The sequence below is a fragment of the Alligator mississippiensis genome, chromosome 5, assembly GCF_030867095.1.
Source record: "Alligator mississippiensis isolate rAllMis1 chromosome 5, rAllMis1, whole genome shotgun sequence".
Taxonomy (NCBI): Eukaryota; Metazoa; Chordata; order Crocodylia; family Alligatoridae; genus Alligator; species Alligator mississippiensis.
This window is the reverse complement of record NC_081828.1, coordinates 49,699,238-49,716,530: the sequence shown is the minus strand read 5'-3', so window position 1 is coordinate 49,716,530 and position 17,293 is coordinate 49,699,238. Positions and strand designations below refer to the sequence as shown.

Here is a 17,293-nt window from a genome sequence, read left to right as displayed (position 1 = left end):
AGTGGACTGCCAAAATGAGCCCTCTCTTGGCGGGGGACAGAATGACTTGGCTGGCAGCATTTCATAGTCCCCAGGGTTTCATAATAACCATATGCTAAGCGTTATTGTGCATCTCCCCTAGCCTAGAGTTGCTAGGAAACCTTCAAGGTTTCCTTAGCTCCTCAGTGCAAAGGGTTAGTAACTTCCTCCTCCTCCCCTCACCCCCAAAGCACTACAGAGGGGAAGGATGAATGTGTCTGAGAAACATTTCTTTGGTAGGAAACCTTATAATATGTTGTGAGGTTTCCAGTGCTCAGGAGGGGTGGCTAATCTGTTTCAAGTGCTCTTAGCAGGAGATAGGAGCTTTTTGAAAGCTGTTTCATGTAGACTTCAGAGTTCCAAGAGAACCTACAAGAACTTATTCCCATACCCAACAAGTGAGCCACGCAGGGTGGGGCTTTATCTCACACACATACTGAATCCTGCAGGTTTTGTGCTGCTCTGCTTCTTTCTTTTTATTTAAAATCCAGCACCAGTTTGCCGTGGTCAAAAGTTGTCCCTATTTGATGACTTTTTGGTAGCTTATGCAAAGAGAGAGTTGACTGGACTTAATCGAGGAAACAAGTGAGCTCATTGCAAACCAACAGTCCAGCTGGTGCTTGCTGGCAGCCTTAGTAGAGAGGCTGAGGATTTACTGTACTATAGTGAATGGGCACTCTCTAGATCAGAGATGTCTGTTCAGGTCAAAGTGGTGATACCTTGGCAGAATTTTGTATGCAGCAAAGTATAGAGAAAAATGATCTGCTTTAAATAATTGGTGCTGAATTTACTTAGCTTCTGTATCTGTCTGGGGAATTTAAAAGAGAAGAGGGTGAAGATGCAGGAGGGTTAATTTCATTTGTTGAAAGTGTTCAAGTATTTGAAGGAAGATGATGCAGTTCCTGATGAAGTGTTTGCAGCTCATACCGTTTGGAAAGGAACATTTAGGCAGCTGCAAGAGGTCTCTGGTGATGACAAATCTTGGAAACCAGACCTCCTGTTTGATCATCTGCTAGGGTGAAGCATCCAGACTGGTTGTGACAGGACAAATCACTTGCAGATGATATTATTTAGCCAGCAGACAGAGTGTTTGTTTGACTGCTTTCTGATGCTCCTTTGAAGTTCTGGATGGAAACCCGCACCACATCATCCCATCATACTGTGCTCCTGAGTGTGCTCTTTTGGAATGTGCTTCTGTCAATTCCTAGTAACGTTGGCTGTTAGGGTAGTGTTTGTAAGCAAGAAGTAGAAGAGCAGCTGTTACCTCCTGCCCTGGGACGAAGTTAATTGAGCCAAATACCTTGTCCAGGGAGGAAGGTAGGCTGTATTCCAGGAGATAAACAGTTGTCCAAAGCCCAGTGAAGTCCGTAGGATGTTTTCCACAGACTTCCATGGGTTTTGGATCAAGCCCTTTAACGACTAAGAGCTTCACGTACTCATATGAACCGAGTCTCCAGGGAAGGGTTCAGTTGCTATTGTGGGAGCTAGGTGCTCATCCGCTTCTACTGTGCTAGGTTAGGCTAAGGCCGCTGTGCTTCAGGTGGTTGGTATAACAGGCTTCTGGAGTTTTTTGACCTCTTGATAGCTCATTCAGAACCAGCCCATGTCAGTAGCCAGCATCTGAAGGCTGTTAATGAGGATTTGGGTTGTCAGGTTTAGCATAATTCCTGGTCGGTATCTATCCACATTGCTGCCATCCTCGCATGGGCACTGTCTTCAGAAAAGTCAGACTTAACTTCTTGCTGTCTCCTAGAAGTGGTTCCCTCAAGACAGAGCTGCTGTGAGAGAAGCTCCACTGTCAGTAGTGTCACTAGGGGTGGGCAGGTGGGACACCAATTTAGGAAAGGTGCCAGAATCACCCCCACCCTCGCAGAGTCTATGTCCTAGTGGCAAAAGTAGCCTTATGGTTTTGCTCTTGCACCTGGTTGTACAAACACTGTGCTGCTACTGTAAGAGCAACAGCCAGGGCAGGGCAGCAGACCATGCTGGTGGTGGTAGCAGCAACAGCAGTAGCAGCCGGGGATGGTTTTTGAGTCCTGGGTGTAGGTAAAACTCCTGCCCCTACCACTCTGGCACTCAGCAGCACCTTCTCACCACCCCCTACCCCAGTTTTCCCACAAGTTTGTCCAGGGTACAAACCCTGCTTGTTATGCCTCTGTGTGCCATGGTCATGGTTGTTGTCCCCCCCCTGGGTATCTCATTCTTCTGGACTGTCAAGCCAGAATGAAACTCCAGGAGGTAGAGCTGTCACCTGCCAGATGCTCCAGAAGGTGAAGGTTACCCTGCCCCTGGCCTCAGTAGCTTGTCTTGAATGAGCAGTGTGTAAGGATGCTCCATACCTGGCTCTCTGGAACTGCCACCTGATCAGAGAGCAAGGTCTTCAGCTAGTCCCCCTCCAACCTGCATCCAGAGATCATCTCTACATCCTTGTGCTCCATGTCATGCTTTTCCTTGCTCGCCTGTCCACTCAACCAAGGAATGGAACATTCTTCAATTTGGCAAGGAAAAAATTTCCCAGAGGGACAGCCTTGATTCCAGCCTAGTCTCTTGGCTCATGTTGCATGGAGATGCTGGCCCACCTGGTGGCTTTATCTGTGGCTGTTGTTCTCTTTTTATTTTTCTCTAAAGCTTTCATGGTCTGTTTAACCTTCCTTGCTTTTCTCTTCTCCTACCCTCTGTCCATCTCTTCTGCCTTCCCCCTCTTTTTTTCTCTGTCTTTAACCCACCCCTTCCCTGGTCCCACCACCTCTCTGGCTTCTCCCATAACCCTCTGCAGGAAGGCTGGCCTCATTCTCTCTCAGCTTGGGGACCTCAGCAGCTGGTGCAATGGCCTCCTCCAGGAGCCCAAGATCAGCCTCCAGCGCACATCACTCAAATACCTTGCCTGCCGCTACAGCGAGATCAAGCTCTATGGACTCAACTGGTCAGAGCTGAGCCGGGACCTGAAGAAGACATGTGAAGAGCAAGCACTAAGCGTCCTTTACAATGACTATGGTGACAAAGACTACTGAGGGTTTGAGGAGCTACTTACAACCCTTAAAGGAAGAATGGAAAAAAGGCAGTTGTGGGGGATTTATAAAAGGACCTTCAGGGGGTCACTGCAATCTCTAAGGACCTAAACCAGGGAGAGAACCTACTGCTTCTCGGTAGCACTTACCTGGTATTAGACTCTTCTTCAACATGGCCAATAGCCTTTCTAGTTAAAGGTCTCATGAGACCCAGGGTTGTTTTTTTGTTTGTTTGGTTGGTTGGTTCTGCTCATTTTCCCCTTAGAGGTTCTTTGAACTGCAGGCATGAACTTGCACTCTGGAATGGAAAATAAATTTTTAAAGGTTTGACCTCTTCTCTAAACCCCTCCAAAATCCTCATACAGAGTGCATCTCAAATTACAAAAAGAGCAAAATAATCGAGGCCAGAAGCAGAGAGAAATCCTGTTTGGAACTCATAACCCAGCTACTAAATTAAAGTCAGGATTGGAACAATGGTGACAAGGCATCCAAGTCGGTTTAAATAGTTTTTGTTGAGGATCTTAGTCTGGGATTGGATCCGAGCAAAAGGTGTTGCTGCAGCCAAGACGGTTTTGCCTCTGTTGCAAAACATGAACTCTGGACTGCACTGCAAACCACCTTGCTTCACTACAGGGTGAGGAGTTTGCCAGTAGGCACATCTCATCATCTTCACTCTGTCCCCTGGTGGTGGGATCCTGCAGACTCCTTCCACCTTGTAGTCAGCCCGAGCTGGTGAGTCCCAGTGATCACTGCTGCAGCCCTGTTCATCTCAGTGAGCTTTTCTCCTTGAACCAAATTCTTGGGAAGTAAGTCTCTCCCATCCCCTCTTCCTTCCGCATAGTAAAAGTTACTAAATAATGACTGATGTTTGCAGGGAGCTGTAGCCAAGGTGTACATACCAGGGCAGCATTTACCAGGCTGGTTCCTGTGTCACTAAACCCCAAAACATGACACAGAACAGCTTTCCAGAGGAGCGGGACTCTGGAGGGTAGGGTGATGTGGGAGGAGTGAGGGAATAACAGTTCTGCTTTTCATCAGGGGTTGCCTCTCTATGTTAGTTTGCCTCCCCATCCATTTTCACCTTACCAAAGTGAAGCTCCATCATAATGGATTGGAGTAGGGCTTATGCCCCTGAATATCCACTGAGATTAGTTTAGCCAGGCACCTTGCTACCTCCTGACGAAATGTGCAGGCCACCCATTGGGAGATCCCTTCTAATAAACAGGTTTTTGGCTTCTCCCATTATGGAGCTCAAGTGCGATTGCTCTCCCTCCTTCTAGCTCTCCTTGACTGGTCCCCTCAGTCCCTGCTACCCTGTGGGGGCATCTTGCTGCAGAAGAATTGAGGATTGAGACCATTACAGTAAGAAGTCCCCCCTGTATTAAGATCTGCTGTTGTCATTAACGTCTCCTTTTGAAACTCTTGTTAACACCACAGAGGCAAGGCAGCTCTGGGAGGCTGGGCTCAGTTTAGTTCCAGTTCATTGGCAGAATGTCTCATCATGATATGATGAGCAGCAAGAGCTGAACTTGACCTTCAGAGCCACCCTGAGTCTGTAGAGGTCTGGCCAATAGAGAAGACCATCTTTGGGCTTGTCAGCTGGCTGCTCTGGGAGACAAATGTGGGTCAGGTGATGGGATTTTTTTTTGGCACCTTTTCCAAACAGAATTTTCCTTTCGCATTGCGGTGCTGGCTGGAGCTATCTTAGCTTATGTTTTATGTTTTTCTGTCACCCCTCCTTTTCCCACAACGTGCCAAGGACATACATCTAACATTTTGCTGTGCATCTAGTTGAGCTAAATAGTTCTTGTCTGAAGCCTCTCTCCTCAGCTAATTGTGCTACATCACAGTATTCCTTAGTATGTCCTTAGACCAACACGGCTAAAACCTACACCCCTACATCACAGTATTTGTATTCAACATGCACTGAGAAATTTCCTCTCTGAATATATCAGCTGTCCCTGTATCCTGTTCAGAATGGTAGGCATAGGATAAATTCTACCTGATACTAGGGAAGATAGACTTATGATCAGTTTGGACAAGCCTGGTGTTAGGAAGTAGCTGGCCTCAAGTGGCAAGTCAGCAAGAGCAGACCTGGAAGAGTGAGCAACAGATGTGTAGTGAATGTGACCAACAGGAAAGAGGAGCCTGAGTTGCAAGGGTTGGCTTCTTTGATTCTGGATAGATTGTAAGATGCTGCCCAGTGTTCATAGGAAAGCAAAAAGCCTTCCCATTGTGCATTTCTTCAGCTATACAGAGCTGGAGAGGAGGGTGCAGCTCTGGATAGTGGTTATACCCAAACTCAGTTGATTTTTATTATAAAATTGCCCCCCACTTGCATAGTCAATAATATCATCAATGCCTGTCAGTTAATCCAGTGCAATTTTGCTTTATGGTTTGTCTGGCTGGCTCTGGGTGCCTGCCAGTGTGTTCTGCTCAAAGGATCTCAAGGTACGTTACAAAGCAATGCTGAACTGGACACCAGGAGTTCAATGAGCTTGGGCAGTCGCACATTCTCCCACTGACACCCCTGTGTATTTAAGCTGGTTCCAGTCCCTAGAAATCTGGGCTCAGGCACCTTAGTTTACCTCTACTTTTTCCCTCCCAACAACAACAAAACAAGAGAACTTTTAATTTTTATCTGGGCACCTACACAGAGATGGCCAAAAGGGACTTCCGTTTAGTCCAGTTAAACCTGAATGCCTTTGGCCTTGAAATAAACTTTGTGCTCACTGAGCAATATTGCTTAGGTGTCTTTTTTTTCTGAAACACAGATGTTTCCTTTTGCTAGCAGACACATCACTTTTATTGCTTACTAGGGACAGGAACATAGATGGAGGTGGTGCAGACTGTGCCAGCCTAGACTGCTGAACTTTGCCAAGAAAACCCTGCAAAGTCCAGACACTCCGGGCATTCACATCTGTCTAGGTTATTTATTTGTACTACTCAAGATTTATGATGGGACTTTGCAGCTATTTCCATATTGCTTCTGCTCTTGCATTTCAAAGCATTTGCATTGTAGGTTTATGACATCAAAAAGCCTCTCCAGCCAACCCAGTCTTAGTGTCGGGCCCCCTTTCTTACCCGAGAGACTAGAGAAGGAGATCAAATAAGCTATGAAGTCCAGCTCTGTCCCAATGCGGGGTTATTTCTAGTACTCATCTCTTGTATATCCTCCAGTCCTTCATTCATCTCAATTTTTAAAGGGGCTGCAGTGTAGGGGTTTCTCTTGGGCCTCTGTGGTCAGCCTCAGTGGAGAATTGGTCCATGAGGGTCACAAGCTGGAAATACTGCCTGACAACAATCCCGTATCCCTACCCTCAAATATGGGGGAGGGAGGGTCATGTGAGTAGTTGATACAGCTTTAGTAAGTTATGTTAGCCTGGCACCTTGATGTTCTGTCTTCAGGACACTTAATTTGTGTTACAGTAACACTGGGAAACTCCAGTTGAGTTCCTGTTCCCAAAGTTCAGTCTTGTCCCAAAATAGGCAAAGGATCAGAGGTGAAGTGGCTTGTCCAGGGTCACACAGGAGGACTGTTGCAGTGCTGAGATTAGAGCTCAGGTTGCCTGGCCCTGCAGCTCACTGTCCTATCCACAAGACGAGGCTGCCTCCCTCTGATGCCAAACAGTTGGTATTCATACAGTTATTTCTCTAGTATCATAGCCACATGAGACCTGTTCAGGTGAGGATCGCCTAGGGATGTGCTGGTAACAGCACCTTCTGCTACTACTGAAGAAGATAAGGCCTTGGATTCTAATGACAAAGGAATGAGGGACCCTATTTTTAAGCTCTTACTGGCCTCCTCAAGTACTGGGAACATAGCTCACTCCACCTGAGAGCCATTTTTTTTATATAGAGAGAGGTTCTGAATATATAATTTTTTTTTCTCTCCATCTTCCTTAATGTTACAGCTCAGTTGCTCTGTTGGGAACTTAACCCTGGTTGCACATTATTATTACTAACTCTGAATTAATATTTCTTTAAGGTCAGAGTCTTTTTAAGGTAAAGCTGATTGACTGTGGTAGTGACCCAGAACCAAGCAGGAGTTTGTGTTATAATCTGGCTGTGTCACCATTACATGTGATCTGCTTGCCAAAAACAACTTTGGAATAAAGGGCCAGGTCCTCAGGAATTGACATCTGTGGAGAACATTGTCTTCTGTTGACCAGTGATTTACAATGACTTGCACCATCTGCTGGCTCCAAAAAACTCAAGGCTCACTAACCACATGTGCTTCTGGGGGAACTTCTCTTCCATTGAGTTCTATGAAATGCTCTGCTAGGTGTGTGCAGTCACAAATGGCTCTTGCGAAGTATTAAGCCTTGAATCTTGGCATTTTCTAACCAAATGAATGTTTGAGAGAAAGTTTTTGTATGACTAAGTCCACAACTCCCCCAGCCCCTTTGTTTATTTCTGAATTAATGGGGAAATGATTCACTAAAGGCGAACCTCTCCTTTTTTTTTTCTTGGACATACCTGTACCACTGTAATAGCATTTACTACCTTTTACTTGTTGTGCAATTATTTAACAAGAAGATTGTTTGGTCCTTTGTTTTTTTTAAATTACTACAATTCATGTTCCTTGATGTTCTCTTAAAACTCTAATGTGATGTTTTACTACTGTAGATGGAAAGTAGGGGGTATTAGGGTGGGGGGAACATGTGGCAAAAAAAAACAAACTTCAGGAATTACAGTATTATTTAAAAAGGTTTTAAAAATAATTGTAACACTATGTAAAAATCAAGATGAAGATTTAACTAACTATTAAATGGAGCTGTTAGTAATCTGTGGGTTTGGCAAATTGGAAATGTTTGTTTATAGTTTTGGTCCAGTTGATGTCACTTTTGGTAATGAATCAAATGTTCAGACTGGAACTTCCTTGCCTTTGAACTCAGCTCCCTCTTCACACAAGTTTACCATTAGCTTGTCTGCCCGCCAGTTTGGCCAAGGCCATAAGTATTCCATCCCCACAGTAAGACTAACAGCCCTCATCTAGGCGGAGTTGCTGTCCCTGCAGCACACACATGAGTTTATCCACCCACATGCCTGACACTGATTGAAGTCTAGGTGAATTCCAAAGGCTGCAGGGACAGTAGTTTTGTGGTTAAATATTTGCTTACCAGCTTCTTTGCTACAGTATATTTTGTATATCTCTGTTGACTCCACTGCTTCATACCTACTATAGATATGGCTTGGAGTGTGTGATGAGACTGTCTAATTAATACGTGTGTGAGTGTTTCCAAGGGGTGTGTAAGCAAAAATCTGTGCATGGGTCAGGCTTGTATTAACATGTAAACAACTTTTTTGCACGTGCTAGGTGAAGTGATTTAAACCTTTGCTGTGCAGACTTTTCCATAGGGCTCTGGGAAACATGCTTAGCTCTTCCTGGGTTTTGCTACATCCTTTTTAAGGTATGTCTAGACTGCATCCTGGGCATGTCAGGAAAGTGCCCCCTTCAAGCATGCCTGCCCGTCTGCTCCTGCTTGCTTGCGCCAATCCAGAAATGAGGTGGTAAAGCAGCTATGGTGGTTCTCTCCCCTCACACCCTTTGCTGCTCAAAATCCCTTGCCTTGAGTGTGTTAGGTGTGGTGAGAGCTGTTTCCTCACCAGCTTGACTGATGCATTTCTGGCTTTGGTGTTTTGCAAGCAAGATGGGGTAGGCAGGGCATGCTAAAGAACAGGGCTATCCTATTTCTGGGCTGCTAGGGGCCATGCTTCATGGAGTGCAGATCCAGGGGCCACACCATGCCACGTGGGCCACTCAGTGGGTCTCCCCCCACCAGGCATCACCTGCTACACAGTGGGTGTGTCTACATGTGCATTTATACTGGCTTAAATTTACAGTGCAGTAAATTACTGCGCAGTAAATGGGAATAGGCCAGTGTCTACACATGCAGGCATTAAAGTGCATTGTGTGGACTGACTTGAGATTAAAGTTAGTCCCAAATCAGTACACACACATAGTGTTACTGCACAGTAAGGCGTCTACACATACATTACAGTGCGGTGACTAATTGGTAGAAGTGCACCAATACATCAGTCCAATATCGGATTGGCATCAATATAAAGAAAATTTACTATATTGGAAATCGGTCTGATGTGGCTGATAATTTGGCTGATAAATGCGCATGTGTGTGTGCACCCACAGTGCAGCACACAGGCAGCGAGGAGCACAGCCCAGCAGCGTGGAGAGCTGCGTGCAGCTGGTAAGTCTGTTGTGGCGGATGGGGAGGGGGGAGGGAAAGGATGTGGGGGTGCAGATCAACACCCCCCCCCCTGCAGTGAGGGGGGGAGTGAGGCAGGGGCAGGTGCTGTCCAGATGGGGTGGAGTGGGGTGCGGGATGGAGCCGCGGCTCATCTGGGGGGTGCGGGAAGGTGGAGAAGCTCCTGCCACTGCGTGCATCCTGGGAAGGCAAGGGGAGGGGCGGTATGCCCCCTGTCCTAGCTGCCTGCAGGGGGTTTGATATTGAGAGTGTGGCCAGGGGTAGAAAGGTAAGAAAGGTTTACTGACTTAACAAAAACATGACTACGTGTAGTATAATAAGACAGACAGTGACAGACAATAATAATTCGCATTGGCAACTTATCGGCAGTCCCCTCTGATGCCTGATGTACGACAAGTTTCTCTTTCCACAAAGCTCAGCAAAGTCAGGTGTCCTCGATCAGCGCTGTCCGAGGGGTAAAGGGAAGGACGCTGGTATTCAGTCCTTGAGCTCCTCAAGATCCACGGGCCTTCTGAATCCAGCAGCAGCTAATCTGTAGTTCCTTTCACAGAGCTGTATCTTCCTTCTAAATGATTTCCAGATGGGCCAGCCAATTTATAACTTACGAGCTATGCTGATAATTTACAGCCATTCAGATTCTTTTTACTTCAACTGTCCTTAGACTGACCAATAGCAGTATAAGCCTTGCATTCTTCTGATAAGGTTAATTTTAACTACACCGCAGGGCCTACTATTACTTCTATAATGCTTTGCTAAATTTACTAGGCCTTATTTTATACAAAGCCTTACTATATCTTAGACTTTAATTAGGCTCTTAGCAACAACATATAGCTTAATATCTGAACAAATGACAGAAAAACCCTTGGTCTGATCTTCATAGAGCCTTTAGCAAGCACCTTTATCACGCAGACATAATTTTCAGCTGTCACACCCCCAGATCTGCTCAGGACAGGTTGGGGTGTGCTGCAGATGTGGTCTGGGGCCGGGGGCTGCGCCAGCCTCTTCCTGGGGGTGGGGACTGGGCCGCAGTGTGCTCGGGGCAGGCAGTGGTGGCACTGGGAAGGGGACTATGGGGGGTGCTGCCCACCCCGAGCACAGCCTGGCCCAGCCCCACCATGCCGGGCAGAGCCTGGCATGGCTTGCAGCTGCAGCCTACCCTGCACAGATCCAGGGGCACATGCTCCCTCCCCTCCCCCCACACACCCCTCCCCTCACCCCCGGGACAAGCTGCGACTGTCCCATATCCTGCCCTGCCCCGCCCCACCCTGGCTGGGCAGCGCCTACCCCAGCCCCACTCCCTCCCCCACCACGGGGGGTGTTGATCTGTCCCCCTATGCCCCTTCCCTCCCCCCCTCCTCTTCTACCACAACAGATTTACCAGCTGCATGCAGCTGTATCGGCCAATATGCCTCCTTAAAAATCGGCTATCGGTATTGGCCCCCAAAATCTGTATCGGTGCACCCCTAGTAATCAGTCGTAAATTTGATACCTGCATAATACCAATACCGCATGCTCAAGTTGGTGTAAGTCACCATATTTACTGTGCAATAGGGCGTGCTTATGTAGATGTGCACCTGTATTATGCAGTAATTTCATTCACTGTGCAGTAAATGCCCAGCACCCCTCCCCCATGCACCCCTCCAGTTAGCCCAGCACCCCTTCCCCATGCATGCAACTCCCCCTTGCAAAATGGGTGCACTGCAAAGGCAGCCCCTCTTTTGCTGTCACACTCACTGCAGCAGGGGCGGCCTGGCTCCCTCCCACTGTGCTGCCCTGCCCCCCAGGCACAGGGGAAAGAAGTAGAAGCTTGAAGAGGAAGATTGGGAGCCCAGAGGCCCTGGCCAGCTCCACAGGATGAGAAATGTGGGGAGGAGCAGCCAGGCAGGAGCCCCTGAGCTGCATGCTAACCCCTCATGGACCACATGCTAACTCCTTGTCTTGCAGGCCAGCAGTTGGACAGTCCCACTTTAGCATCTGTCCTTAGCAGCTTTGGTGCTGGCCCTCCTTTCCTTGTTTTTCTCTGTTTCTCAAACACATTAAAGGCTTTCCTCCTGCTAATTTTCCATGCAGGCAGTTGCTGTAGTTGCCACAAGTGCATTAGGAAATAATCAGGGGGAGGAGAGGGGTCATGAAATTATACATGGGAGTTGTGGGCAGAAAGGAAACACTGCTCATACTATCAGCTCATCTGTGTTCCAGGGCTGTCTGTGGCCTCACTATGTTGGAAGATCCTATTAGTGCAGATGTAGCACATGATGGCATATGATCATCTTCCCAAGCTGGTGTAAGGAAGCTGGCAGAGACTCTCTTCCACTGCCAGAGCTGATAACACAAGTGGAGATTTTCCTGGCATAGCAAGCTTGGTGAGGCTGTGAGCTCTGCACACTACCAGCTGACAGCTATTCCAGCAAAGCCTTGGGGTGCAGACCAGATCCATGAAAGGATATAAACACCACTGGCTCACACTGTCCCTGCTAGATACTGCCTTAGAGCAAAGCCTTTTGGGGCACGCTGCTGGAACTAATGAGAGAAACCACCCCGAATAAGAGGGGAGCAAGACTGTCAAGGAAGCTTAGGCTAAATGCTGTGGGAAGCTGTAATAACCCTGCTAATGGAAGCCTGATCTTTAAATACAGGATATGAGTGGCAGCCTTTAGGGAACACTCAGGACCCCGGCCTGCCAAGATCTCACACTGAGCCTGCAGTGCAGTTTGCATTAGCCAGGCATCCACCACTCCTCTGAGCAGATGCAAGTCTCCAGTCACTAATTAAGAGTCACTCTGCCACCAGTTAACAAGTTAGCCACCATTCATGTACAGGCTGCTCTAAATCAAAAGGCAAGGAGCAGCATGTATGTTCACTTCCTGTGCAATGCTAATGACATTGCTTGACTCTTTGGAGGGATTTATGATTTGTTTACCTGGAGCACTAAGCAGGGGTTGCTCTTTCACTGGGGATGGGCTGATTTCCTTAGAAGGACCAATTTTGTTCCCCCTTCCCCCTTCCCATGGTCACTGGTTGGAGGTCAGCAACAGCTGGATCTGGCGTGCCTGCAAAAGGGAAGCTCTACCCTCTCCCTTTGCATGCAATGGAATAAACTATGTGGGTGTTCCCAGCATTTGCCAGGCAGGGGTGACAGTAAAGTGGGGAATGAGAATAGTGGGGCAGCTACACTGACTGCTGGCCAATCACTCTCGTTGGGAGGGGGAAGGGCAGCAAGGATGGATGTCCTAAGAGCATGCAGCCCAGGGCCCCAATTCTGCAAAGCTCTTACAGGTACGCCTCGTTCCTGCTGGCTTACACATGCCCTGAAATTTACTCTTTGTCAACAAAGAAAGCACTTGCACGTGCTCTGACGTATTTTGCTCTGTCTGGGCTTCCTGAAGATTTAACATCACCCGATGTAGAATTATGTGCAAACCAGGACAGTTTTCTACCATGCTTATTAATTCTTAGTATAAAAGTGATGTGAACAGGAGTACATGCTTCAGTGAGTGCACAAATGACCTGTGCCTAAGTGGTGGTTTGGAAGCATTTGCAAACGCTTAACGTGTGTGTTGACTGGAGAATGGCCCCATTAGTTTCCAGCCTGCTGCAGCCAATACTTCTAACTTCCTAGTGCTAACCGAGCTTTTACGATTTAATTTGTTCTTTACTGCCAGTCTGTTGGACTCTGCGTTCCACAGTGGACTGTCTCAGGCAGGAGTGCATTGCTTTGGGCCTGTAGTGCTGCACAAAGAATCTTTAATTATGGAAAGTGGCTATTCCCTGACAATTACTGCTTTTTTCTTGCAGGAAATGCTCCCTCCCATTTTATGAACCCTCCCTTATTTAATGCATAACCTAACATAGCTGGACCTTAGTTACTTTGCACTGGGCACGTCTACACAAGATGCTTAATGCACAGAAGACTAATTGTATTGTGCATTAGCGTGGTAGGCAAAACCTGTGCTAATGCGCTAATGCACAGTAGGTTTAGTCTAATGCGCATTAACATCACTAAAAAAAAGTTCATCTGTGCTAATATGCAGTAGTGCCAATTACAGTGCATTTAGTACCTGTTATTACGGGTACCAGACTTAATGCGCTGTAATTATGGTGCATGAATGAGCGTGTAGACGCACCTTCTCTCCTTTTATTTATGTCAGTGGGGTTCACTACACAGGAGTGTGGACTCCAGTGAATTTGGGGTGACATTTCTCCTCTCTGAAACTCTCCCATGGTGTGTGTTCAGAGCTCTGTTCTGTCTGTCCAATGCTAATCTATTATGGTGCAGGGCTAGCTTTCACTTTCCTTTCTAATGCAGACATAGTACAGCAGCTTCATCAAAGCTGCCCTTGAACACAAGAGCTTAAGTGACCTCAGCAAGTGTTAAGGCAAAAAAAAAAAAAGAACTTCCTGAGGGCATGGAGTGTGTGACCAGCAAGATGGACTGCCCTGTTAAGGTTGCTGTAGCACATGAGGGACTCTGTTAAAAGATTTGGCATAAAAGCACAAGTTGGATTAAGGCAGGGGAGGGGTATGGTGCTTTTGGCATCTGTTGAAGATAGGAGCAAAAGCCTTCTGGAAATTGGAGTGCATTATTGACTAGCACTGTAAGCAATAGGAAGGAAATAACTGCTCAAATTTTTCCTTTTAACTTACTCATCTGTTTTTGAGATTTCTGAATGGGTGGGGTTGCCTCCTGCTACAGGCTTAACAGCCACTAAATGTAGTTTTGTGTCCTTTATATTGTAGTAGTGCCCAAGGAACAGTCAAGGACTCAGGTGCCATTGTATAAGGTGCTGCACAAGCATGCTATAACAGCCAGTTCCTGCCCCACAGGGCTCACAGTTTACGTTTATGGTAAGATGCAAAACACTTGACTCATGCTCTTGCATATGCTCATATTGCCATGGGGCCAGAACTGTAAATCCATTTACATTGACGATCAGTTCAGCCCACTGTGTCACTGTAGCTGAATGTGACCTTGCTCTCCCTCCTCAGAAGACCACATGGGGAAGTTCACATAGAGAGATGATGGTAAAGAGAATGAGATGGAAGGGTTTGCTAAAGGAGAATTACTAACGGTGACAACTGGGTGTGAGGACAAGGAGAAGTGGTTTAAGGGGTAAAAACAGAAAGGAAGGGAGTCTGCAATAGCTTAATGATAATTTGGTTGTTTCTAGCTTTGGCCAGCAAGAGGGTGTATCTGCCCCCTGACCAGCCATGACTTCTTTCCCATGCTGTGGAGAACATCACTCTTCACTTACTGAAGAGATGGGAAGTCTGACAGCAGCCACGATTGCTTGCAGCTGGGCTGGTACCTCACAGTCTTTCTTGACAATTTATCCCAACGTATTTACAACAGCCCAGTGCATCAGTGACATACTGCCTGGGGCTAGCAAAGGGCCTGGCACACTTTCAGTGCTAATCTAGTACAAGCCAAGAATATTGGCACTAGGATCAGCTGGCTTATTTCTCTCAGGCTGTCATGTACACAGGATCCCAATTACTAGAGATTAGAGAGACCCCAGAACTGCCTCCTAACAAGTAAGAATGGTCTACATTTTCCCACGGTCTCTTCAGGATTTGGTTGTCCATCTTGAGGCACCTCAAAGGGGTCTGATTTTCAGAGGGTGCCTTAAATTGGGATTCAGAAATGGAAGCACCCAAAGTGACAGATCCTCTTTAAAATATGAGGCTGAAGAGGGAATGCTCTTCAGTTCTGTGCCCATAGCTCCTATCAGGTTGTCAAGCCCCAGAGGAGACTGTGAGCATCCCTCATGCCCACAGAAATCCATAACCTGAAACAATCCCAAGCTTTGCTTAACCCAAAACCTACCTCCTCTTCAAAGGACCTGCAACCCACAGGCCAGCTCTTCTTTTCACACCATGCTCTGCCCATTGTAAAGTGGAAACAACCCCATGCTTCCTGTCTCTAAGGGAACTAAGTGAGGAAGAATCTAGGACAGGGAAATGGCTTCATATAGAAAGGCCCTTGTGTCACAAAATCAAACTGCAGTAGCATGCAGGGAAAAGGTGCATCTCTACAAAATGGCAGCTGGCATGCTTGTGAAACATCAGGCCCAGGTGGGTTGGGGCCAGGTTAGTTCTGCTCAGGAGGAGTAGGTGCATCTTTCAGGATTAGTAGGGAATCAAGGTGCAAGTGGGGCTTCTCACGAGGGCTATGTCCTCTCCCACTCTCCTCCTACCAGTAGGGAGCACTGGGGATGGGTGGCTGGAGGGAAACCTAGAAAATGGTTGCAGGGCCAAACTTATGTTCACATCTCCCTGATGGGTGCCTGAACTACAACGCTTGGGTGGTTTGGGTACCATATTCTCTGCTTGGGATTTCATGTGGAAAGTCTGTGCTCATGCTCCATTCACTTGAAAAGAAGTTTCCCAGAGCTAGACAGGCTCCATCAGGTCCATACTACAGACTCCTCCCCATCTTCTCAGCCCATCATTTTTCTCCTGCCTCCTAGCTCACCTGTAGTCCTTGAGATGCTCAACCTCTGTAAATGGGCCATGAGCAACTGAGCGAGAACCATCTCATTGCAATAATAGCATAAGTCCAAGAAGTGCCACCTTTCTGGGTTGCATCTCTTGGGAGAAGCAGCACAGAAACCTCCTTGTTCTTGAGGCAAAACTGCTGGCATCATTGAGAGCTTTTCTGTTCTGAACCTGAATCTGGAAGGGGTGGCTAGCCAAAGTTTGGTCCAGCCTGGCATGACATCCTAAGAGACGAGCAGCAATGCCGAGCAAGTTGTAGCCAAGGGAGAGTGATAGTGCCACAGGATTTGACCATGCTGAATGGATACAGTGGTAACTATGCACAGGACAGGCACCATTGACATGCACATGGAAACCATGCTAGAAGAAGTGCTAGTGAGAGAGGACTCCTTGGATAAGTGGTTGCCTGCAAACACCAGGTACTGGCTTCAGTGGTCTGGGAGGCTCCTTTCAAGCTTATGTGCCTATATGAGCAAAGGATTACTGCAAGAAGAGGCAGCCTTGGGTCTTAAAGCTGTCTGGCTCAGAGGCGATGGGCTATCTTGTATGTTCAATGGGTACAGGCTGGGGACTGACCGGCTAAGCAGCAGCTCTGCAGGAAAGGACCTGGGGATTATAGTAGACAATAAGCTGAATATGAGCCAACACTGTGACCTTGTTGTGAAGGAAGCTAACTACATACTGGGCTGCATTAGTAGGAGTGTTGTCAGCAGATTGAGAGAAATGATTCTTCCCCTCCATTTAGCACTGGTGAAGCCACATCTGGAGTACTGTGTACAGTTTTGGGCCCCCCACTACAGAAAGGATGTGGACAAATTGAAGAGAGTCTGGTGGAAGGCAATGAAAATGGTTAGGGGGCTGGGAAACATGATTTATGAGGAGAGGCTGATGGAATTGGGCTTATTTAGTCTGGAGAAGAGAAGATGGAAAGAGGATTTAATAATAGCCTTGGACTACCTGAAGGGTAGTTCCAAAGAGAATGAAGCTAGACTGTTCTCAGTGGTGGCAGATGACAGAACAAGAAGCAATGGGCTCAAGTTGCAGCAGGGGAGTTTAGGTTTGATATTAGGAAAATATTTCTCACAAGGAGAGTAGGAAAACACTGGAACAGGTTACCCAGAAATGTTTTGGAATCTCCATCCTTAGATGTTTTTAAGACCCAGGTAGACAAAGCTTTGACTGGGATGATCTAGTTGAGGATGGCTCTGCTTTGAGCAGGGGATTGGCCTAGATAACCTCCTGAGGTCCCTTCCAACCCTCATTTTCTATGATTTGCCAGGGATTTCAGAGCTCCCATTTTATGCCCAGGAACTTGTGATTGAGCTACAACATCTGTCTTAAAAAGATATCCTGTCTTGCTGTAAACGCTTCATGATGAACAGTCCACCCTACCCCTTGGGCAACTGTCCCAGTAGCTAATTGCTGCTGTTGATGTGTGCCTCATTCCCAGGCCAACTGTACCTGCCTTCAGTTCCTAGCTGTTTACTTTTCAGGCCTTCCTGCTACGTGGTGAACGGTGCTTGGTGTACCTCTAGATGTAGCCAG

The 17,293-nt window shown here is 47.1% G+C and overlaps 1 protein-coding gene across 12 annotated transcripts in view; it reads left to right on the top strand.

Moving 5' to 3' along the window:
* Nucleotides 1-17,293, top strand: part of ASTN1 (astrotactin 1) — a 260,656-nt gene that overhangs the window by 205,563 nt on the left and 37,800 nt on the right. For 3 of the 12 annotated variants that reach the window (XM_059728334.1, XM_059728338.1, XM_006272947.4), the window contains one exon: nt 2,795-7,815. The exons of the other annotated variants lie outside the window; for them this stretch is intronic. In XM_059728334.1, the coding sequence (XP_059584317.1) occupies nt 2,795-3,029 (235 nt within the window). In that variant the 3' untranslated portion in view covers nt 3,030-7,815. Of the gene's footprint in view, nt 1-2,794; nt 7,816-17,293 lie in introns of those variants that run through there. 12 annotated transcript variants of the gene reach the window in all.